Here is a 24,247-nt window from a genome sequence, read left to right as displayed (position 1 = left end):
AAAGAAATAGAAGACAGAAGAGCAACCATGTTAACTGTCATGTATATACATACATACAAAATTTCTCCTTCTTTCCCTTCTCTTTTCCCACATCCCAGTTGCCCTTTAAGGTGCTACTTCTTTGAAGAATACAAAACCATTGTTGCTGAGACTGGCTCATTTAAACTTTTGCACCTGACTTTAAGAAGAGTCTATAGTAATATAACATCGATTAGGCAAGCAAGAGTCTACTTGATGGTTTGGATTAAATACATTCTCAGTTGCAGAAATCTCTCTTAACCTAAGAGGCTCTTTCAAAAGACGTAGTGAGACACATTAAGAGCATAAAAAAGGAGAATGTTAGAAGAACACAAGTAATACTGTTTAAATCCGTATTACCTTCATCTTCAAGAGGGTTAAAAGACCTTTCATTCTGCAGAAGAACCTGCTTGAGTTCTTCTAATTCAGCGTGCTCTTTGGCATACATTCTCTTCAAGTTTTCCACATGCTGGATCATCACTTCAACCGCTTTACTCACCCGGCTCTCCTAGTAGGAAAAATAAGAGCTAATAAATTCAGATTGAAAATACTATTCTTGGGGGCTGGGGATGCAGGTCAGTGGCAGAGCACTTGCCGGGCGTGCCTAGGCTCTGGTGTTGCATTACCAACAGAGAGAAAAAAACAGAAAGGGGAGCTGGCGGGCAGACGGACAGAAACAGAGCTATTCTCAATACTGGGGGATTACACACATTTACCTTCATTCCATCCTTAAGTCCAATTAAATTAGTTGGTTTTCTTTCTTTCTTTCTTTTTTTTTGGCATGGGGAATCGAACTCAGGACCTTACACTTGCCAGGCAGGTATGGTGCCACTGAACTATATCCCTGACCCTCTTAAATGCATTAAAATGTCAAAAAGAATTTTTTCTGTCTTTTTGAGACAGAATTTTACTATACAGTTCGGGCTGGCCTTGAACTAACTTTTTAGCCCAGGCTTGTCTCAGACTTGCAATGATCCTCCTGCCTCAGCCTCCCCACTACTAGGATCACAGGCATGTACCACCATGCCCAGTTTAAGACTTTGTTTTTAAACATGAATCTACATGGACAAACAGAACAGAAGAGGATACAATAGCATAAGATTTGGAAGGTTGGGGAGTAAAAGGACCAAGACCTGGGAAGTCTGAGCCCTAAAACACATGGTAGGAAAAGCCTAGAAGGTAGGTTGCTCCACAGAAGACTTCAAAGGTGAAGAAGTAGTGGCACTGGTGGAAATTTGAGGGGTGGGTATGTGAACCCAAGGAAAGGCTGAAATTCTGTGAAAAGTGATAAAAGCCACAGATCCCCACCCCCACACTAGCCAGCAGAGTACCCCTCCACAACCATTGTGGTGAAAGACCAAGTTGAATATCTATAGAAAAACAAACAGGTTCTGTGGATTGGGAAACAGTTGATGGCAAATGTATCTTACTGAAAAAAACAGACTGAAGCAAAAATATATACACTTACTAAGGACAGAACTGTATTCCTTCATCTAGCTCCAAAACACCAACACCCAGAATTATACTCTCAAAGACAGGCAGCTGGAAGATTTCCCCTTGGACAACCTAACACTCCAAGATGAAATTCCTATAACTACTGATATCAAGGATCAGTAAAAGATCCTAGCTTCTGTGAAACTCTGCGTCACCAAGAACTTTTCCCACTCAGCACCTCCAGCTCCCCCATTAAGCTGCATGGTACTACACTTGATCTTAGCCAAAAGGCCGAAAAGTGATAGGCTCCATGGTAAATCATCAGATATTGGGAAGCTTCCAGCATGAAACAAGAAGGTCATAGCACACAAGAAAGTACCATGGAAGAAAGAGTCTGTGGAAAAACTAAAACTTCAAGGGAATCATCAATAACTTCAGAAAGTTAAAAATAATTTGTGCATCCATGAAATAAAATAAGAAATTATCTAAAAGAACATTCAGTGTATGGAGAGTTTTTGGAAATTAAAATGATGACAGAAATTACTCAACAGAAGTTGAGGAAATCTCCCTGAAACCAGAGCAAAATGACCCAAGAAGAAGCTCAGAAAAGATTCACACAGATCCATATAAGAAACCTACAGAATAAGAATGAACTCAAAAAAGTGCAGGGAAAAGAATCTTAGAGAGTAGAAAAGGAAATTAAACAAAAATTTCTCCACAAATATAACTTGCTAGCTTGAAAAATGGCCACTCAAGGCCAAGACAGTGGATAAAAATAAAGTCATTCCAAGAAAGGGCAGCAGAAAAAGAAGAGGCCCTAAAAGCTTTTGTAAAGTCCAAAGACAGTAATAGAGACGCAGAAGTTAGAATGGCATCATACTTCGATCTCAGCACCATACCTAAGAAGAAAATGAAGCAATGTGAAGGAAATTCTAGAGGAAATTAGTCTGGACTCCTTCAGTCAGCTAGAAGTGGAAGTCAGTTAAGTGGAATAAAGATGCTTTCATTTATACAATGTTGTAGATAAGATTGACAAGAGAAAAGACTTAATGCAGGACACATGATTTATAGGATCATTTTATAACATTCACCCAAAGAATCAAATGTAGCAGGGCGCAGGAGATCTGTCCACGCACTAGAGACTCAGAGAATCCAGCTGAGGGCCTGGATCCCATCCCAAGGTCCTGCACGAGTCCAGCTGAAGACCTAGAGCCCATGGTGTCCTCCACAAGTCCAGCTGGAGGCCTAGAGCTCACAGCAATGTCTCATGCAAGTCTGTATCAAGGACCAGCACTGGGAAGGCCCAAAGGTCAGTGGTCGAAGCTACAAAGTCTACAATGGTGGGATGAAGGATCTGTGCTAGCAGGCTGAGGGATCTGCACTGGGGCTAGGAAGCGATGCTCAAGGTAAGGACCAGAGTCCTCCAAAAAGAACCACAGCCATCCTCAGTGTCCGACGATGAGAACAGCTAAGTTCACATCAGGAAAGGCAGCATGAAAAGCTCCTCCAGGAAAACCAACAGCTCCCTACAGCTTCCCTAACAGCCTCTAAACAGCTTCTAAACTTCTTCTTCTCCACTTCTGCCTCTTATGCTGCTATTAACAATCCTCAGGTGGGCCTTCCACATCCAGCACCATGCTGACTCAGTTCAGCTGGGGGTTGCAAGTTGACCATTAGTTAATCCACCACATACAACTTCTCACAAAATGTGCCTCCCACCCAGATGGGGTGGGTGGTGGTGGACAGAAAGACACAAGGAATCTATGGGCTGGACATACAGCTCAGTGGCACAGTGCCTGCCTAGCAAGCACAAGGTCCTTATTTCGATTCCTAGTACCAAAAAAAAAAAAAAAAAAAGAATCTAGGAAATGAGACTCAACTCATGGGGGATGTGAAAGAAATTCTCATGTGACAGTTTGCAAGACTTTTGTGGCAACCTATAAAGGGCAACAAAATCCAGGTTGGAGCAAGTAAAACATCTCTGGAAGGACTATCTCAAGGAAGAAGGAAGTGACAGAACTGATGACTTTAAATATATTGAAAGGCATGAACTCTTTAGATGAGTTTGCAAATGAATTAGAGACAAATAAAAAACTAGCTACACAACAATCATAACAAAGAACAGTGACTTAGACCAGAGAGAATGGGAATTTTACATCAAGAAGGGAAGCTCATCTTAGTAGGTTACTGGGAATAGAATTTACATGGTCACGAGCATGTTTACACAATCTAACTCATCCTATTCGTTCACTAATACTTTTGTTCAACTTTTATAACTTTAATTTCCAAACAGACAAGAACTAAGCAATAAATCCAGCTTTAAGAATAGTCAGTATTTTTGCCACAAGAGATTCATCTGCCCCCAAAAAAGCCAGTTTTAACTTCTTCTCATTTTTGAACTTGTTAAAAAAAATACAAGTGATAGACATCATTTTGTTTCACTCTTACATACGCCAATAAGGATTTTTTAAAAAGAGAAAATGCATTTCTTTATCCACATACCATGCTCACATTTAACAAAGGTAAACAAAAATGCTTTAAAACAGCATGCTACGAAAGCAGTTCTGGGGCATGGTGGTACATAGCTATAATCCCAACACTCAGGAGGCTGAGGCAGGACGATTATTGCGAGTTTGAGACCAGCCTGGCCTACAAAGTGAGCTGAAGGTCAGCCTAAATTGCATAGTGAAATCCTGTCTCAAAAAAGACAAAAAAAAGAATTTCCACAAAAGTAGTTTTGTTTGGGAACTAACAAAGTTTGTTTACTGTATATTTTTTTATACTGATGCACAACTTACAATATAAAACTAGCCATTTTTATGGGAGCAATTTGGGGGATGTAAGCAGGCTGTAGATTTGCCCAGTGAGTAAAAATAACACAAGAAAGTGAACACGTGGAGCATCCGACCGTCACGTGGTAAGCCTGCTCAGGGAAGAAGGTGGGAGTGCGAGGGCGGGGGGCTGGAAATGTGTGAAGGGCAGAGAGGGACTGAAGAACTACAGCTCCATAGCGGGAACACAACACCTAAGATTGAAAATAAATCACTAACTGGCACCCTAAGTACAGTAGTTAGAAATACGGATGCAATTATAAAACAAACCACGAATTTCAGGTTGTTGCCAGTGTAGAGCACGGGAAAATGGATAATAAGGCTCATAGAATTACTTCGCTTTTAAAAACCCATATGCATATATAACATTAATACAAATAAGGCAAAGAAGAAAATTACTCTTCAGTGAGAGGTTAAAAGGAAGTAGGATATTTTAAAAAGTATAATAAGCAAACAAAAACTACCACCCCAAATGAAATATCTCCTTCTTAAGAAAATAAGATTTTATAGCCAGGTGTGGTGGTGCATGCCTGTAATCCCAGCACTCGGGAGGCTGAGGCAGGAGTATCCTTGCGAGTTCAGGACCAGCCTGGGCCACAAAGAGCTCAAGGCTAGCCTGAACTGCATAGTGAGACTCTGTCATAAAAAAGACAAAAATTTAAAAAAAAATAGTTTTTAATAAATCTGTTTAGTATGGATTTCAAAAAGTCCCAAATTTTCCCATAAATTCTGAAATCTTATTTCTTTATAAATAAGTGTACAAATGCACATGTGCAAGGACATTTATTGTAGAATCAATTGTCACAGCAAAAATATGAAGGATATCCTGAAATAATCAAATATAAGGAAGTGATTAAATAAGTCATAGCTATTCAACCAATAAAGCTCCCAGAATTGCGATGTGTATATAACGTTTATATCACAAGTTACATATGCTATATATTGAATGGAAAAGATTATAGTATTATTTGGAAGCAGTTTATAACCTCGTATGAAGGGAGTGTGTACAGGAGTATACAACAGAATTTTGATGATAGTCACTTGCTAATATTAGTATGACAGATTTTTCTTTACATTTTCTTTTTTGTTTGTTTGTTTTTTTGAGACAGGATCTCACTATCCAGTTCAGGCTGGCCTTGAGCTCACTTTGTAGCCCAGGCTGGTCTTGAACTCACAATGATACTCCTGCGTCAGCCTCCCGAGTGCCGGGATTACAGGCATGTGCCACCATGCCCAGCTCCATACATTTTCATTTGTATATTTCAATTTCCTACATTAAACATATATGCCTCATAAAACAAAGAAGAATCCCTAAAAACCCATTCCTATGAATGCATCTTGAGGAACGCGACTCTTTCGACACTTTCACTCTAACTAGAGAAATGGAGACAATTTACCTGATTGATGGCCCCCAACATCTCAGCTCTACTGGCCACTCGGGTTGCACATTGGCTAAGAAACGCTATACCGTTCTCCAGCTTCTTAATGATTTCCTGGGCCTGGTTGTCTTCTTCACACAGCGGCGTTAAAGACTGCGCAGAGAGCAAAGCGTTAAAAGACGTCCAACCCAAGCACTCAGCAGGGGATTCCCTACTGCTCTGCAGTCTGATTTCAGCTATCGTGGTGAATGGGTAAAAAGAAACACCCAAGACCGAGAGTGAATGACAACCAAATACTCTGTACCTGTGTGTTAGCACACAGATGTGCGCAGGTGCTCACAGAACCTGTTAAGTCTATGCTTGATCCCTGTTTTTTATGTTCCCCAAGTGTGCCATGCTGTCCCTCATGCGCATTCACACCTTTCTTCTATGGTCATAGGATGGGCTATCATTCATCGCTAAGGGTACAGAGATTTTGCCTATAAAAATGACTCCAATGTATCACATGAAGAGCATAGCTTGGAGCTCTGGGGGAAGCAGCAAAACACACTGGAGTGAAAGCTGACTCTGACTGCTATACTTGCTCTTCTGCTGGTTGTAATGTGGGATTGGGCTGGCTAAATTGGCAGGCCTTTATTTTTTATTTACTTTCTAATTTTTTTTGTTTGTTTTTTGAGACAGGGTTTCACTATGCAGTTCAGGCTGGCCTTGAACTCGCAGCAATCTTCCTGCCTCAGCCTCCTGAGTGCTGGGATTACAGGCATGTGTCACCATGCCTGATTTAAATTGACCTTTATTGCTTCATGAACATTCCCCTTGCCAGGTATGGTGCACACATCCGTTATCCTAGCCCATGGGAGGCTGAGGCAGAAGGACTGGTGTGAGTTCAAGGCCAGCTTGAATGAATGTATAATAAGACCCTATCTCAAAAGCAAACAAACAACAAATTCCCCTGAAATCTGTGTCCTTTATCCCAGAGGATACCCTCCCTGATGACTGTCCTCACTAGAGACAGAAATAAGAGAATAGCAATTTAGCGAGCAAGCTATCTATGACTGCTCAACAGATGGGTGATTGTGAGCAAATTTCTAAGCTATGTCCAAGTTCAAAATACCAGGAGCCATAAGAGGCACCACTGATCTGAAGGCAAAACAGAATATGGTTAGTCAAGACTGAATCAAGAAAAAATAAGGCATCAGAACAGCCTATAACTAGGGAGGACATCAGATCAGTAATCCCAACCTTCCAACAAAGGAAAGCCACGGGACTTCACCAGGGAATTCTGCCAAACTTTAAAAAAAGAAATAAAGGCCGGACATGGTGGTACATCCTGTAATCCCAGCACTTGAGAGGCTGAGGCAGGAGGATCACCTCGAATTCCAAGCCAACCTAGGCTACATAGCGAGACCCTGTCTCAAAAAAAAAAAAAAAAAGCCAGTCCTTCCAGAAATCTGAGATAAAAAATGATATAAAGCTAGGCATCGTGGCACACTCCTGTGATCCCAACTGTCTTGGTTACTTTCCTCTCATTGCTGGGACAAAATACTGGATGCCCAAAATTAAAGAAGGAAAGGTTTATTTTGCTTACAGTTTGTGGAGGTTTCAGTCCATACTTGGCAGATTACAAGGCAGAATGGCACATGGCAGAGGGCTCCAGTTCATGGCGGCAGAACACAGCCAAGCAACAAACACAAAAGCCAGGAATTGCCGCAAGCAGCCTCTTGCTCTCCCTTACATATGCAAACTATCCACCCCAGGGCAGGTGCAGCTCTCACACCCATAATCAATCAAACTCTAAAAGCCTGCCCCATGACCGCATGAGGCTTTGGGGGGACACCCAGACACAAACCATAACACCAACATTTCAGAGACTAAGGCAGAAAGACAGCAAATGCAAACACAGCCTGGGCAATGGAGTGATTTAGTAATACCCTGTCACAAAATAAAAGATACAAATTGGGTATGGGCAGAGCTCAGAGGAAAGGGCCTGGGTTCAGACCTAGCACAGTAAAAGCAAAAGCAACAAAAAATCACTTAAGTCAAAGCAAATAACTTGACATTTTATTTAACCTAGCTCTTTTGCAGTGAAATTTGTTGCAATTTTAGGCTTAAAAAAAAGGTGTAAGCTAGGCATAAGTGGCACATGCTTGTAATTCCAGCACTCTGGGGGGACTGAGGCAGCAAGACTGAAAGTTGTAGCCCAGCCTGAGTGATTTAGTGACCTAACAAGACTCTGTCTCAGAACTTAAAAAAAGGCTGTGGATAGAGCTCTGAGCAAAGGCCCTGGATTCAATCCTCAGTTCCTCAGTCCTACTCCCTAAGATATATAAACTAGTGGACTAGAATAAGTCCCAAAGTAAGCCTTCAGGTATCTCACGCATGCAAATGACCATCAACAAGAGTGCCAAGAATGCACACTGAGGAAAGGACTGCCTCTTCAATAAATACTGCTTGTAAGACTGAAAAACTATGAAATTAAACCCATACCTCACACCACACACAAAAACTCACTCAAAATGGATGAAGCACCCAAACGGTAAGACCTAAACTAGAAAATTCCTGGAAGAAAACAAAGGAAAATCTTCCTGATCCTGAATTTGGCAATGATTTCTTGGATTAGGACACCAGAAGAGTAGACAATAAAAACAAAACTAAACAAATGGGACCACACCAAATTTATAAGTGTTTTTACATCAAGGGACCCAATCACCTGAGTGAAGGACCACCTAGGGAAAAGGAGACAATATTTTTAAGTCCTATAGCTGAAAAGTGATTTCTATTGAAAATATCTCAAGAACTCCTACAACTCAATAATAGAAAAAATTTAGGTGACTTGATTTAAAAATGGACAAAGGACTTGAGCAACATTTTTTCCAAAGGTGATACACAATTGGCCGACAAACATGGAGAACTTCAAATCAAAAGCACAAAATGCCACCCTGGACCCAGAAGGATACAGGGTTTATTATAGAAATAAACAGAAAATGATAGTGTTGGTGAGGAGCTAGAGAAATTGGACACTCTGTCTACAGTTTGTGGTGATATATAGTGGTGTCGCTGCTACGGCCAACATTACAGTGGTTTCTCAAAAAACTAAAAATAGAATTTCCATCTGACCCAGAAATTCTCCTTTCGGATATATACCAAAAGGAATAAAAGCAGGGTCTGGGGGAGACATTTATACACCCATATTCATAGCAGCAGTAGTCACAGTAGCCAAGACAAGAGCAACTCAAGTGCCCATCAAGTGCCTATCAGTGAATGGAGAGATAAGCAGAATGTTCCATATATAGTGTGTGTGTTTGTATGGACATATGCGATAGCTGTTATTCAGCCTTAAAAAGGAAGGTAACACTGTCACATGCTATAACATGGATAAGCCCTAAAGACATTATGCTAAGTGAAATAAGCCCAGTACAAAAAGAGAAAAACCGTATGACTCATAGATACTTATATGAGATATCTAAAGTAGTCAAATTCAGAGAAATACAAAATAGAAGGGTGGTTATCAGGGTCTATTGCATGGAGAAAAATTATTAAGATGCTAAATTTTAATACAAGTTCTTTCCCTATTTTTATTTTCTTCCTCTAAAATTAAGCTCCTTAATTTCCAAACCCATCTCTAAGCACATATTAACTTCCCAGGATGAAGGACAAGAATTCTTACCCTCCCACGTACCTTCCTCCTTTTCTCAGTACTTTATATTTTGTGTCTTTTTGAGACAGGGTCTGGCTATGCAGCTTAGGCTAGCCTTGAGCTCACTTTGTAGCCCAAGCTGGCCTTGAACTCGCAATGATCCTCCTGCCTCAACCTCCTGAGTGCTGGGATTACAAGTGTGAGCCACCACGCCTGGCTTTCTCGGTACTTTACAGGGGGCTTGCACACCATCTGTTAAGACTGACACCAGTCACCATTATATTTTTTTCCAGTTAACCATACACAGACATAGACTTTGGATTCTTTTTCATGAAACTTAAAACTGATATGATCTCCTATTTCTCAGTTTTCTGCATGATTGCTCTCCAGCCTGAACTCTCTTTGTAAATCCAGAAAGCAAAGAGAGGGTGCACAAGACCTACTTTAAGAGACACGTTTATGTTTTATTTCTGATACTCCTAGTAGTGAAACTGTTATTTTAGCCTGATCCTGAATTTTTTTTCTTTTTATTAATCCACACTTGGGTCAGGCAGAGCTTAGTTACTGGTACTGTGATTTTCGTTGTTGAAGTAAACCAATATATAGCTATTAAAACATCATTAAAAACATGACCAAACGTATAGCTCCCGAATGTTCTGATCCTCACCTCTAAGAGCTTTAAACAGTTGGTGATTTCTTGCTTCAGGTTTTCTTCTGCCAAGTCACGGGACCGTTCTTCAAGCTTCACTCTTTTTTCCAATGTAAACCAGTCACACTTAAATCCCAAAGATAATCTGAGAAATTCTGCCTGTTGTCAAAATAATGTAAAGGTGAGGAGAGGAAGTTGGATGTGATCAGATATTCCTATTAACACAGGATTAGACTGAGGCAATTCTTTCTCCTCCCAGACACACAGTGCTGACATACACAGGCTTTACATGCCCTTCTTCGCTGCCAAGCCAAACATATGAACATGTGTGCAAAAGTCTGGCATGACTGTAGCAGGTGAGTCTGAAACACATTTTTAAAATTTTATTTTATTTCATTTTTTTCATCTTTTTGAGACAGGGTCTGACTATGCAGTTCAGGTTGGCCTTGAGCTCACTTTATAGCCCAGGTTAGTCTCAAACTCACAATGATCCTCCTGCCTCAGCCTCCCGAGTGCTGGGATTATAGGCGTGCACCACCACCCCCGGAACTTTATTTTAGAGAAAGAAAACATTTGTTTTCCACTCACCTCCACCTCTTTCTCATTAGCAGAAGTGCTGTGGGATAAAACAAAGAATTTATTTAAACATAATGCGACAGAAAAATAGAACATGTTAAGTTGCAAATGAAATGGAGCTTACTTGTCACTTTGTCTAAAGTTAACCGATTTCCCAGTGGTTACCGGAGGAGGGGAAACCTTGGTTTCTATTAAGAGACAACAAAATATTGGTTAAAAAAGCCTAACATCCTCTGCTTCCTGTCTACCATTAGATGAGCCACCGAGATGTCCCGCCTCATCACACAGGAGCCCAAAAGCGACAGTGCCCAGGGACCATGGACGGAATCCTCACTGGAGTGGGGAGCTGACAGTCGGCTTGGGGGAGCACCCACTGAACTGAGCTTGCTTGGACTGGGGAAAGGCACAAAGGGAGAACAAGAAGGGGAGTTTATGCTGATTTCCCCACACACAAGCTTCTAGAGCTCTGGACTTTGGATCTTCATCCAGGACGGCTGTTGCTCCCTTGGGAGGAGCTCTGGTCCTCGCCCTCCCCTTGAGCATCCTTTGCTGGCCCTCAGGCGCCAGCCCTTAGATCCTTGGGCACAGATCCTTCACAGCCTCCTGGTGCAGACTTGCTCCAGACACTGCCATGGGATCCAGCCCTTGGCTCCACTGCTCAGACTGATCTCCTGCACTCTTGTACATCTGACTCTAGAAAGCGCTAGCACACTCTGAAACCATGCTGATTAGTTACTGTTCTCAAGAGAGGTGTCTCCATCACGTCTTACACGTTGCCAGTGAAGGAATAAAGAGCTATGGCAGGAATCCAGTCTTCAGGTTGTGTGATGCCTATGATTTATTAATGGAAGGTGAAATTCAAGACAAAGATGCCAAATAGTAGTAATTAGGTGATTGTTTTGCTTATTTTGAAATGATAACATTAAAGGAAGCTTATGTTTAAGGAAAAAAGGGCTTAACATCAAAAAGCAAGGGACAAGAGTCAAGGGACAGCCCAATTTGCCCTCTTTGTATTTGCATGTTTGTTACACTAGACCCAGGACTGAATGCGTGCTTTCATTTGTTGCCTGATCCTTCTTGAACTGAGACTCTAATAGCAGCAGCAGCAGCAGCAGCAGCATGAGTAACAGCTGCAGTGACAGCACTAGTGATAATGATAATAGCGATAATAACACTGGTAACAATGACAGTAACAAGAAACACAGCATCAACCACGGACTTACTATATGCCAGTCTCAGAACAAAGCTCTTCACACGGATTATAATTTTCTTTATAACAACGTTGGAAAGCACAACATATATTAAGAGCCCTGGATTTAAAGTTGACAACACTTGATTGTTTTAGATATTTTTTAACTTTTTGTTTTGTTTTGTTTTGTTTTGTTTTGTTTTTTTCTCCGGTACCGGGAACCGAACTCAGGACCTTGTGCTTGCCAGGCAGGCACTTTTGCCGCTGAGCTAAATCCCCAGCCCCTGAGCTAAATCCCCAGCCCCAGCTAAATCCCCAGCCCCTTAATTTTTATGGATACATATTTGCAATACATAATTATGTTCATTGTGGAGAACTGGTACACATACATAACACATCTCAATTTTTTTTCCCTTCCCCTCCACTACCTTTTCAAAAGTATTTTTTGCCAGCATCTGATTTATGTTCTTATCAAATTAATAGTCTTAAACACAGACTAATAACCACACTAACAGGCCCAAAATCAGAAAACATGGAAGACAATTTTATTAAGTCAAGGCACACTTTCTGATACACTAGCCATATGGGGTTACAATAATTTTTTACACTCTTTTTCCCATTGTCTGTCTTTATTTTGTAGTGTATTTATATGTTGGGTTTCTCAAATAAGAGAAACCATGTAATATTTAAGCTTGCATATCTGATTTCCTTTAACATGATGGTTTCAAGATGTACCCATTTTCCTAGAAATGACTGAAGCTTATTCTTCTTTCTGGCAGAGTAGTACTCTATTGTACAAATACCATATTTTATCTATTTATCAGTTGATGGACATATAGGCTCCTTCCAAGATTTAGCTATTATAAATTGTGCTATTATGGATTTAGCTATTAGGAACCATGGGTAGGCATGTATCATTATAATACCATTTTAACTCTTTCAGGAAAATACCTAAAAGAGAAATAGCTGGGTCAAATGAAATTTTTAGTCTTAGTTTTTTTTTCTTTTTTGAGGAATCTCCGTACTGATTTCCACAGTGGTTGTGTCAGTTTACATGCCCACCATGCCCTCAGCCTCTCTAGCATTTGTCACTGTTCAACTTCTTTGTGATGGCCACACTTTTAGAAGCAAGATGGAATCTCAGAGTTGTTCTAATTTACATTGCTCAAATGCTCAATGATGCTGGACATTTCTTCATGTATTGTTGGCCATTTGTACTTCTTATCTGAGAAGGGTCTGTTCATCTCAGGTGCCCACTATTTGACTGGCTCTTTAAGTTTAGGGTTCTAGTTATTTTCTTTTTAGTTCTTCATATCTTCTAGATATTAGTCCTTTGAGGAGTAGCTGCCAATTTTTTTTCCCATTCTCTAGATTGTCTCTTCACTCTGTTGGTGGTTTCCTTTGCTGTACAGAAGATTTTAATTTGATATGATCCCAGTTGTTGATTCTTGGCGCTATTTCTTATGCAACTGGGGTTCTGCTCAGAAAGTCTGCCTATGCCTATGTCTTTGAGAGTTTTTCCTATTTTGTCTTCCAGCAAATTATTTGTTTCAATATTCAGATCTTTGAACCATTCTGATTTTAGTTTAGTGAGAAATATGGGCCTAGGCTCAGTCTTTGGTATGTGGCTAACCAGTCTGCGCAGCACCATTTGTTAGAGGCTATCTTTCCTCCAGCAAAAGGATTTGGCCCCTTTCTCAAGATAAGGTAGCTCAGTGTGTCTGATTTATCTATGCAGCCTCTGTTCTGTTCCACTGCTCCACAAATCTGGTTTTTGCCAATACCATACTGTTTGTATCACTGCAGCTTTGCATGTAATTTGAAGTCTGGGATGGTGATACCTCCTGCCTTGCCCTTTTTGCCCAGGATTGCTTTTGCTATTCTAGGTCTCTTCTGCTTCCATGTGAATTTTAGGATGGCTTTTTCGAATTGTGAGGAATGATATTGATATTTTGATTGGGGTTGCATTAAATCTGTGTAATAGTTTTGAAAGTATGGCCATTTTCACTATAGTGGTTCTGCTTATCTAGGAAAAGAGGATATCTGTTTTCGGATATCCTCTTCAATCTGCTTTTTCAGAATACTGTAATTTTCATCATAGAGGTCTTTCACTTCCTTGATTCTTAAGTATTTCATTTTTCTTGAAGCTATTATGGAAATATTGTTTCCCTAATTTCTGTCTTGGAGTTTGTTATTGGTGTATAGAAATGCTATTGATTTTTGAGCATTGACTTGGTATCCTGCTAAGATACTGAATTTGATTATTAATTCTAGGAGTCTTTTGGTAGAGTTCTTGGGGTCTTCTATATAAAGGATCATATCATCTGCACATAATAATTTAACTTCTTCCTTTCCTATCCACATTCCTTCCATTTCTCTGGCTAATTGCTCTGGCTATGCTTCAGGAACTATATTGAAGAGGGGTAGTAATCGACATCCTTGTCTTGTTCCTGATTTTAGAGGGAAAGCTTACAGCCCTCTTCATTTAGTAAGATGTTGGCTGGGTATCACCTGACTTAAACCTAAGCCTTAAATTTTTAGAGGGGACAGGGTCTCGGTATGTAGTTCACAGGCTGCCTTGAACTTACTGTCACTGAGGCTGGCCTCAAACTCACAGTGATCCTCTTGCCTCAGCCTCCTAAGTACTGGGATTACAGGCGTGTGCCACCACATCTGGTTTGACTCTTATAGATAAGTAATCTTCAAATAGTCACAATCTCCTTAAGCCATCTATAAGGATATTATTTTTATATAATAGTTAACTTTCATCAGAACTCCCGTGCCAGGCAATCTCCTAGCTAAACGCTTCATATGTACTAATTTATTTGCTCCTCACAGCAAACTGTCTGTGTTAGATACTATTACCATATTTTCTACCTTCCCAGGCTAGAAAACTGAGTCACAAGTTACTTACTTTCACCACATATTTGGAGAATTGAATGAAACTTTATGTGCATAAAGAATGTAGCCTAGTACTCAGCATATAGTATGTCTCCATTACAGTTTATGCATATTTAATTCATCATTTCTATTTTGCAGATGAGAAAACTGAAATTCAGGTTAAGTAACTTTCTAAGATCACATAGCTGGTAAGAGATTGACCCAGCCTAGAGTTTATGTAACTCAGAAGCTTGAACTCTCTCCACTCTTTCATCCTAATGGAGACAGGCTGTGGAGAAAAGCATACTGGCTCTTATTTTGTAAGTACTGTCTCATCTGCTTTGGATGGGATACTGAAAAAGTCAAAAGGTAGAACACAGAATGTACTACCAACACTGGCTTGGTTCCGAGTTCCCAACGCGGCACTAGTTATTATCAGGAGCTATCCAGGATGAAAAAGCCAATGTCGCATTAATGTGGCTTTCGAAAATGATACAAGTGGAATCAAGACTGAATCCAGCTGGCCGATTTTCTATAAAGGTTCCAGATTGTGTAGGTGGCATAGCTTTACTGGTGAAGATCACACCTTAAAAAAATATCAGCAGAGAGCAAAAAAATTCACATGGGGTGGAAAGAAAACATCTCTTACCTTCCGCAGCACATTCTTTTCTGTGTTCTTTTTTTGTTTTGGGCTCCTCTTTGCCTTCCTAAAACCATAAAGAAATGTTACTGCTACACATAGAGTGGAAATCCTTCACAACTAAACATTTTGTCATCTCCCTGTCCTCTCTTAACTTGCTTTGTCAAAAGCATGCTACAGTACTCAGGGAACTGTGATAGGAGTTAAGGAAACAACGAAAAAGACTGCCTCTGTAGGAACGTCCAGTCTAACGGAGGCAAAAATGACGTCATGGTATGAAAAGTTGCAAACATAATACAAGTTACACAAAGGAAACCAGCACTGGCTGCCAAATAAATGAGACATAGATAAATGAACATTCTGAATAGAAAGAAGTGTCTGCAGGGGCAGGGGGACTGGATGGAGGAAGAGGTGGAGTTGGGGTGATCCAGAGCCAGCTTCTCCCATGGGCTCTAGGGGAAGCTATGGCAAAGACAGCTGCTGAGATTGTATTACATGAGGCTTTAACTCCACATGAATGTATTTTAAGGTCCTATAACACATGCATCTGCTTAACAAGAGTCACCATAAAAACAGGGTCCTACTGTACTACCCAGGAAAAATCTACTGGGAAAGCTTTGCATATACCATCATTTTATTAGTAAATATTCTCACATGAATAGAGAAATTCGGAACACCAGCAAAATTCCCCATTAAACAGTAAGTGCAAGAAAAAAAATATCCTTGCCTGAGTCACAGATACCATGTCACGTAATTTTTAGACCACTGAAATGAAGGTTTCAATACAATGTAACAAATATTATAGGTGAAACACTGGCCTGGTCTCATCACCGTGCCCATATCCTTAAATTTGTTGGATTCTCCATCTCATGACTGTTCCTAGCAGGCACCAGCTTCTTCTCCAGACCTGCACGGCACATCGCTGGATGCCTCTTCTACTTCTCCCTCTCCCCTTGTGACCAGATGAACTCCTCTACCCCTAGACCCACACTCCATGGAAACGTCTCATCCGTTAGCCATGATCTTCATCTTGCCAAATCCAAGGGCTAGCCATCAGTAGTTGTCTTACTTGACCTCACTGTAGCATCTTTAAAACATCTATAAACTCCTCACTCCGAAGATGTTGGTTTCCCTCGGTTACCCCCTCATGAGGTCACAGCTTTGCTACCTCAGCCCTTTCTTCACCTGCTCGGCCCTGGCTTCCTCTAACAGACGGCTGCTTGTCACAGTTCCGCGACCCTGTGCTCCTTCCTGCCTTTCAGAGTCCCTGGGAAATCTCACCAACACACTTGGTGTGCGTATTTGCTGTTGTTTTGTTTGTGCTGATAACTCACAAACAAGGGTCTGCTACTAAAGTCACACGGGTGAGTTCATAAATACGGAAACATAGGTGTGTATAAAGCTTCCCTGAAGGCTTCTGCCATCTCACGTCAACCTCAAACTTGTCAAGATGATCTTCTTCTGCCTCACGAATTCTGCTCTCCCTCATCCCTCCTTCTCATGCAGCTCTACGCATTCCTAAACCATAAACCAGAGTGGCTCCCTTTCCCACGCTGATACAGATTCTACCCCCTAAACACATCACATTTCAGTCTCCTTTCCTCCAGCCTTACCAAGCTCAAACTACCTTCCTTTGCCATTTGTTTTATCACAATCACACCCTACCCAGTCCTACAACCGCAATTGCTATGCTTTTTCAATCCATTACTTCTTAATGTGTCTTGATGTCTATTGTTTTTTAGACGAGAAGGAATTTTTTTTCTCAACAGATTCTACTATGAAAAACGAAAGCAGGTGAATTCCCCTCTGTGCATTTGTTACACGGGGGACCTATTTTCGGCTCACGTGGTAGCCAGCACCACCCCCTCTGTACTCCCCATCAATCGACAATTCCCAGTCACATATCCAAGCATTCTACATCCTTCAGCCTGAAACGCTGTAACGTTTTTTTTAATTCAATGTTATTGTCTAAATATACCTATGCCGTAATCTCTTGTGTTAGTTTGTAGGGGACTCTACTAGCTTGCTACCAAATTAGCCTACCTACAACAATGTTTATGCATTGGGCTAAAAGCAATATATATTGACAGGGAAGCCACAGTGATACACACAAAACACACATACACAAGTGAGACTAACACACAAGCGAGACCCTTGGAGAACTCTGGAATTGGACCCATAGTTGACAAGTAACTCTTTAATAAGTATGCATTAACTCACACGGATGGCAATAAATCTTCTCTTTCATGAGAGGAGTTTAACTCTTTTCTGTGAACAGTGATAGGCATCCTTACCAAGTCTTACAAAGCCTTGCCACGTGACCGTAGAACATTCAATATCACTCACGTGATGTCTCTGCTCTGATACCATTTTTGCCCTTCCAGCTCTAATAATTTTTCATATCATTAATCACCCTCCAATTATTGGTATCTGTTTCTTCACCTGATGAGATTTGTGTGTGTGAGAGATAAGGTCTTGCTATGTAGGTCAGACTAACCTTGAACTTACTATGTAGCCCAGGCTGATCTCAGAATCACAGAGATCCTCCTGCCTCAGCCTCCCAAGTGCTGGGATCACAGGTGTGGGCTACCATACCTGGCTAGAATTTATCTTTAAGACAGACACCATTGTTGTAGCCAACTTTATTTCATTAATGGATTAATTTGCTTAAACAGTTCTCTACTGAGAGATATTTAGCTTATTTCTGACAGATCTTTGATGTATTCACAAGTGAATGAATGACTGAATAATCAGTATGGAGTCAGGATGCTCTAGCTCTCTTTCTATTATGTAACCTTAGACAAATCACAGGGACACTTTGGCCTCAACTGGTCTACAAATAGGATATAATTAAATTCTATTTACCGCATAATATTTTAAAAAGATAAAATAATACTTCTGATAGTACATTGCAAATTTAAAGGGACAGTTCTACTGTTGTAATATAACATCACTTTTATTGTTAACCCATTTACGCCAGAGATTGCAATTTTTTGAATTTTTGCACGAAAGCCACATATGTTGCTTAGAAAAATTCAAGGAACAAGAATTTGAAGAGGAAAAAAATTTTACTATGTTCTGATGTGACAGGTGTTCCAAAAATGGAGCAGTAGGCATTCAAAGGTTCACATGTGCTCAGTTCCTTACCAGATTTGACACAGGTCTATCCTTGCTCGTAGATTCTCGGCGTAGGATAGTCTCAGGAGCTGGACCAATGCCTAGAACCAAAAGGAAACACAAATAACAGCTAGCAGAGCAGCAATAAGTAAAAGAGGGAGAAATAATGAGGGTGGCAATGAGGACAGATCAGTCCATGGAAAAAGCCTGAACATGTGAGACAGATTAGATATCACAAAACTGTCTGGACTCAGAACCAGGGATGGAGCAGCTGAGACCCACAAGGAAGCTAAGGCATGGAAGACTTCTCAGCACCAATGAACATCTGTATGAATGGCCGTTATGGTTGGGATCCAGTTTCTCTCTAGAAAAGGCTCATTGTGCTGAAAGATTAGTAACTCCCAGGCTTTGGGAAGTGATTGGATTGTAAGGCTCTTCACTGCATCCGGACTGATCCAGTGCAGAGATTATAATTTGATGGCATTACTGGGAGTGATGCAAACTAAGAGGATGTAGGAGCTAGTTGAAGGGAACCGCTTGTGGGGCGTGGCCCCGGGGACTATACGGGTTTGCCACCCCTTTCTCTGAGGCTCCTCCTTCACTCCCTGCTTTGTGGCTGCCAGCGATGGAGCACCTTTCCTCTGCTCTCTAGCTGGGACTTTTCTGCTTGGAGCCAGCTGACCGTGCACCTCCAAAACTCGGAGCCCAATAAACCTCTGCACCTCTAAGTTGTATGTATCAGGGTTTTATTCCGGGAAGGCACGGCTGACCAAGACGTGGCCTTTCTAATAGGAGGCTGCTTTAAAAAAATAAAGAAAAGAAAAAAGCAAATATAGCCTTTTTTAAAAACAGAAACACGGGGGCTGGGGATTTAGTTCAGCGGCACAGCGCCTGCCTGGCAGGTGCCAGGTTGTGAGTTTGATTCCCGGTACCAGAAAAAGAAAAACAAACAAACAAAAAACAGAAACACATTCCTGGGTCTAATAATAGAAACTGGAAGTAGAAAAGATGAACAATTAGTAACTGCAGCTTTCTTATACCTTGGCAAATACATTTTAAGAACTGTATATGCGAGGTTGATAACAAACTATGATATCCTAATAAAACACGGTTTCTTCCTAAATATAATGTTATTAAACTGAAGAAAAGAGGTACACTTTCCAGTTGCACCATTCATTATGTAATTTCTTTTGTATGTGTGTTTTGGGCTGAAATATCCTGCTGGTAATTATTCCCCTGTCCACGTAACCCACTGTCCTGCCTTTAGCTGGGCATAGGCATAGAGGTCAGCAGCTACACACAGAGCTGCTTCCTTTCAGAAAAAAATATGTTTAAAACCTGTATTATATTTGTAAAGTGTATATGGAAAAAGAACAAAATGGTCACCCATTTCTTAAGAGACATATAATTTTCCCTTTGAGATTTTATTTTAGTCCTTTAAATTTTAAAACAGATAATGGATATGTGCAGTCCATCAATCAAAAAAGTATAAAATGTTTTACAGAGGGAAAACTTCCCTTCTATCTGTGTCTGCCAGAAACCTAGCTTTCTTCCCTACACAATGTTAGTAATTTTTGTCTGTTCTTCCAGATAGATTTTGTGTATACATCAAAGGCTTTTCCTATCTTTTTTCCACACGTTATTTGTAAGATCCCATACATTTTTTAAATTTTGGTACTCACAATCGAACTCAGAATCTTGCACTTTCCAGGCAGGCGCTGTGCCACTGAGCTATATATATCCCAGGCCCCTTTTTTTTTTTTTTTAAGAATTATCCTTCAATGGAATTGTTTTTAAAAAGTCTCTTTATACATGTTTTTTTGCCCGCATATTAATATTGTATTGCATAGATATGCTAAAGTATAGCTTTTACCAATAGTTCATTTGTTGCCAGTATTTTGTTATTATTGACAATGCTGTAATAAAGTTAGACGTACATCCTTTGCCTATGTATACTTATACCTATAAGATAAATTCCCAGAAACCAAATCAGTGCATCAGAGGACTACATTCTGATAGACAAGCTTCTCCCCATGACAGTTACAGAAATTTTTATTTTCTATGAAAATTCGTTTTCCCTCTACAGCCTTACCAAGAGAATGTTACCCTGTATTTGCCTACATGATGGGTGAAAAAAGTGGTATCTTGATAATGCAGTTTCAATTAAAACATTTTCTTGATTGGTGGGAAGCATAGTATTTTTTTCAATTAGCCCATTAATTGGGTTGAATTTCTGAAATTTTATGGGTATTATAATTTAGTGCCAGTATCTCAAATTTAAATGCTGAGCTCAAACAACAGAATGGCTCTTTTTCAGTAGTAATGAAAACATAACACCTTCTATGAACTCCAGTCATGATCGTGTCTCACTGGAGATAGCCGAGAATAACTGTCTTGTTTTCATAGTAAAGGAGCAGAATAGGATCTAACTTATCACCTGGCTAATTCTGTTCCCACCTGAGTGGACCATCCCTAATTGGCCCATCCATCTAATTCAGTAGGATTCTAATTAAACCTCTAAGTTTCCTAAGGAGACAATGTCACATCACATCTGTGCTATCGTTGAGACTCACATGTGTCTAATCAATCTTAATCATAAGGAAATATTTGAGTTCTGTTATGGTGTAGTGTAGCTTTTTTTCTATCTGCAAAACTGGAGGTAAAAAAACAATGGTAGTCTTCAGCATGAAGGTCATAGTTACTTCTTAGACTATGCCTTCAAAATACTTTCATAAGAATTATTTTCTAACTCTGCCATAAAGTAGAATAAGCTCTAGGCATTTCTAGGTAAATGGATACACTTTGAGGCCATACTCTTTTTATTTATTTAGTTTTTGGTTTTGGATTTGTTGAGACAGGGTCTCACTGTGTAGTTCAGAGTGGGCTTGAATGCACTATGTAGCCCAGGCTGGCCTCAAACTCACAGCAATCCTCCTGTCTCAGCTTCCCAAGTGCTAGGATTACCATGCCTGGCTAACACCATACTCTTAAGTGAAATAAATGGGACACATATATTTAAATATTTCATTATCTGGTGTGAGAAAATGAAAGGGTAAATAAGGACCAAAACATATAAGAGATTTTGGGGAGGGGGAAGAAAATATTCAATTTGAGAGGGGAACAAGGGAAGGAGGGAGGAAAGTAAGGATAGGAAAAGAAAAACAGAATAGAAGGAAAAATGGAAACAAAGCTTTTATAAATAAGGAGGGGAAGAAGGGTTGAAGGAAGGGGAGGGGATTGGGAGAAAAAGAAGAATCAAGATAGATCATGTACAGGTAAAATTCCCTATGATGAATGGGATCATTATGTATATCCAAAATGTACCAATACATTTAATTTTAAAAAGATTTTTCTAAAAATTAACATTAAAAAATATCATTGAGCCACAGCAGATAGTTACCTCATTAGCTCACAGGTCGGTTGAATGTTTCAAAATAAAACCTGTACCTGAACCCATCCATCCACAGCTTACCTTGGTTCTCTATCATGGTAGATACTGATGTTGCTTCCTCCAGTGTCTCACAGAATGATTTGGAGTCAAGGTCACCTGAAGCCATATGCAAATTTTCTGATCCAGAATCTACTAACAGAAAGAAACAGCATGAATACTATGCAAAAAAAAAAAAAGAATTTACCTGTCCTCTTCTCATTTGCACACCCGTCAGCAGGTTGCTGAACATGAGGCTTAAAGTTATCATCCTAACTCTATCTCCACCTCTTCTCCAAGCCCACTCACCACTGGAAGTTACAGTACTCTCTGTAGAAGTGTGCCTGGTCGACGGTAGTGTGAGATGCTCCCTGCCAAAAGAATAGAAGAGATATTCTGGAATGTCAAGTCCAGAGAATTCTCCTGACAATAACTGAACACTAGCATGTACACAAATCCGCACACATACAACATAAACAGCTTACTTGGACTGTGGCAGGTTCCCAGGATACGAGCCTTCACCACCATTCCCCTAAAGAGAAAAAGAAGAGGATTTAAGTCCAACAACTTGACGTTTTCCACTTCAAAAAGGTTGTTTTAAGCAAACATTTTCACACAATTTAAAATGAATCCACATTTATTCTCTTTTGGAGAGGATAGGGCATACTGATATACATACTTCCTCAAAGCTGCCCTTAGAAAAATATCCAACTTTAAGTATACTGACAGGGTTGGTATTTAAAGAAAACCTGATAAATTCTTGGGCAAAACAAATTCTAAACTCAAAGGGCAGAATGAGTTTATTTCATGAACCTAAGTCATGTTTTCTTTAAGCAGAACATTCTCCATAAGCATAAAACAACATTTCTCATTAGGGAACTATCACCCAACCTAAAATTTTGGACTTGGTGATAAAAATGGTTCCAGGTTTCTAGCTAGAGAAATCACACATTTTAAGATTATTCTGTAGCTCAAAGATGTGAGGGATCACATCTAAGTCAGTACCCATCACTTGGCATTCAAAGAGAGCTTCCCAAAACTGTGAGCACAGCCTGCCAGGGTAAGGTTTTGAACGTCTCATTTGAACCTCTGAATTTCTCTCAATAATTCCTCATTTTAGGGGAAACTTTAGGGCACTGGGGTTTACAAGTAGATGATACTTTTTTCTTTCAAAAAATACAGTAGGCAATAGGTTCCTTTCAATAACCTTTTCTAATAAGTTTGTTTTGATTATCATGTACTTTGTAAGATAAAATCCAATACATTAAAACCGAAATTGTTTAGATGCATGAAAAACCTTTCCTGACAATGAAAATGAAGACAAATACTACATAAATATTTCACAGTCCAACATAGAACTTATTAACCTCTGTAGCCAAGAGCAGATTTCTATGGAGAGGTACTGTGCATCATACAGTTTAGAATCCATCCAAGAAGATACTTAGCATAGCCACAGAAAGGTAAAGGGTTAGCAAGGGCTTGCTAGACTTCTAGCTACCCACTCATTAAACAGCAGACTGCATCTATTCAGCACATTATCCCCTTTTATTATCCCCATTACTTCATCTAATTCCCCCAAAAAACTTATTATACAATGAACTTAGTAAATCAGAAGATTTACTTATCACAGGTTAAGGAAATTACAGGCCATGTATAGAGCAATTTCCCAAAAGCATCAGAATAATGAAGCCAGACTTCAAATCCCAAACTTAACTCCAAGCATATTTTAAATCATGCTATGGGAGCAGAAAGACTTCTCAGCTACTGCCTTAGACTCGTAAGTGACTTAAATAAAAACTCAAAGTGTTCACCTCAAATGCTTAAAAAAATTCACAGACTTGAACAAGAATTTGCAACTACTGTTGATCCTCCTTGTATTGGGGCTTTTTCTTTTTCCTACTTCATCAGTGTTTTAATTTTTTAATTTCCCAAATTAATTGATAAGTAATAATTGTATATACTTATGAGGTATAGGCTGATGTTTTGGTACAGGCATACACTGTGGAGTAATCAAATCAGAATAATTAGGATATCTGTCACCTGAAATCATCTCTGCCTTCACTGTGTGTGAGTCAGATCGTATGCGACTGACACTTCTCCTGACATCAATTGTTTTAATTTTACAGATTTCATTGCAGGCCCAGTTTGTGGCAGGAATAGTGAGAAGGGGTGGAGACATACAAAAACCTAGTCCTTGTCCTGGAAGAGCCTGTAGGTCATCCAGGGGGGCAGATATGTAAAACAATTACTTTATACTTGACAAGCAGTGTTCCACAGAGGAAAGTAATATGCACAGAAGAGAATTAATAGAGTGAGGTGATACTGGAGCTAAGCTTTGAAGAGAAATTTTACCTTGTTACCTGCAGAGGGTTAAATAACATTGGCCCTATTTTTATATTATTTAAATAAGCTGGATTAGTAATTAATATATGCTTATTTATCACTACTTATATATATGAAACAGCTATAG

The 24,247-nt window shown here is 39.9% G+C and overlaps 1 protein-coding gene across 2 annotated transcripts in view; it reads right to left on the bottom strand.

Annotated features, from left to right (window-relative positions):
* The window catches only part of LOC102028625 (lymphoid-restricted membrane protein-like), a 93,708-nt gene that overhangs the window by 6,557 nt on the left and 62,904 nt on the right, over positions 1-24,247 (bottom strand). Inside the window, exons 22-31 of one of the 2 annotated variants that reach the window (XM_013511444.1) lie at positions 22,263-22,309; positions 22,087-22,148; positions 21,823-21,930; positions 18,381-18,451; positions 15,243-15,300; positions 10,649-10,712; positions 10,537-10,564; positions 9,967-10,107; positions 5,681-5,815; positions 379-526 (exon numbers count right to left, since the gene is read on the bottom strand). In XM_013511444.1, coding sequence (XP_013366898.1) covers positions 379-526; positions 5,681-5,815; positions 9,967-10,107; positions 10,537-10,564; positions 10,649-10,712; positions 15,243-15,300; positions 18,381-18,451; positions 21,823-21,930; positions 22,087-22,148; positions 22,263-22,309 — 862 coding nt within the window. Of the gene's footprint in view, positions 1-378; positions 527-5,680; positions 5,816-9,966; positions 10,108-10,536; positions 10,565-10,648; positions 10,713-15,242; positions 15,301-18,380; positions 18,452-21,822; positions 21,934-22,086; positions 22,149-22,262; positions 22,310-24,247 lie in introns of both variants that reach the window. The other variant, XM_013511445.1, reaches the window with a different exon arrangement.

The sequence above is a fragment of the Chinchilla lanigera genome, unplaced genomic scaffold (assembly GCF_000276665.1).
Source record: "Chinchilla lanigera isolate Chin_1 unplaced genomic scaffold, ChiLan1.0 scaffold00012, whole genome shotgun sequence".
NCBI lineage: Eukaryota > Metazoa > Chordata > Mammalia > Rodentia > Chinchillidae > Chinchilla > Chinchilla lanigera.
The sequence above is the reverse complement of the archived record's forward strand: the minus strand, read 5'-3'. Positions and strand labels throughout refer to the sequence as shown.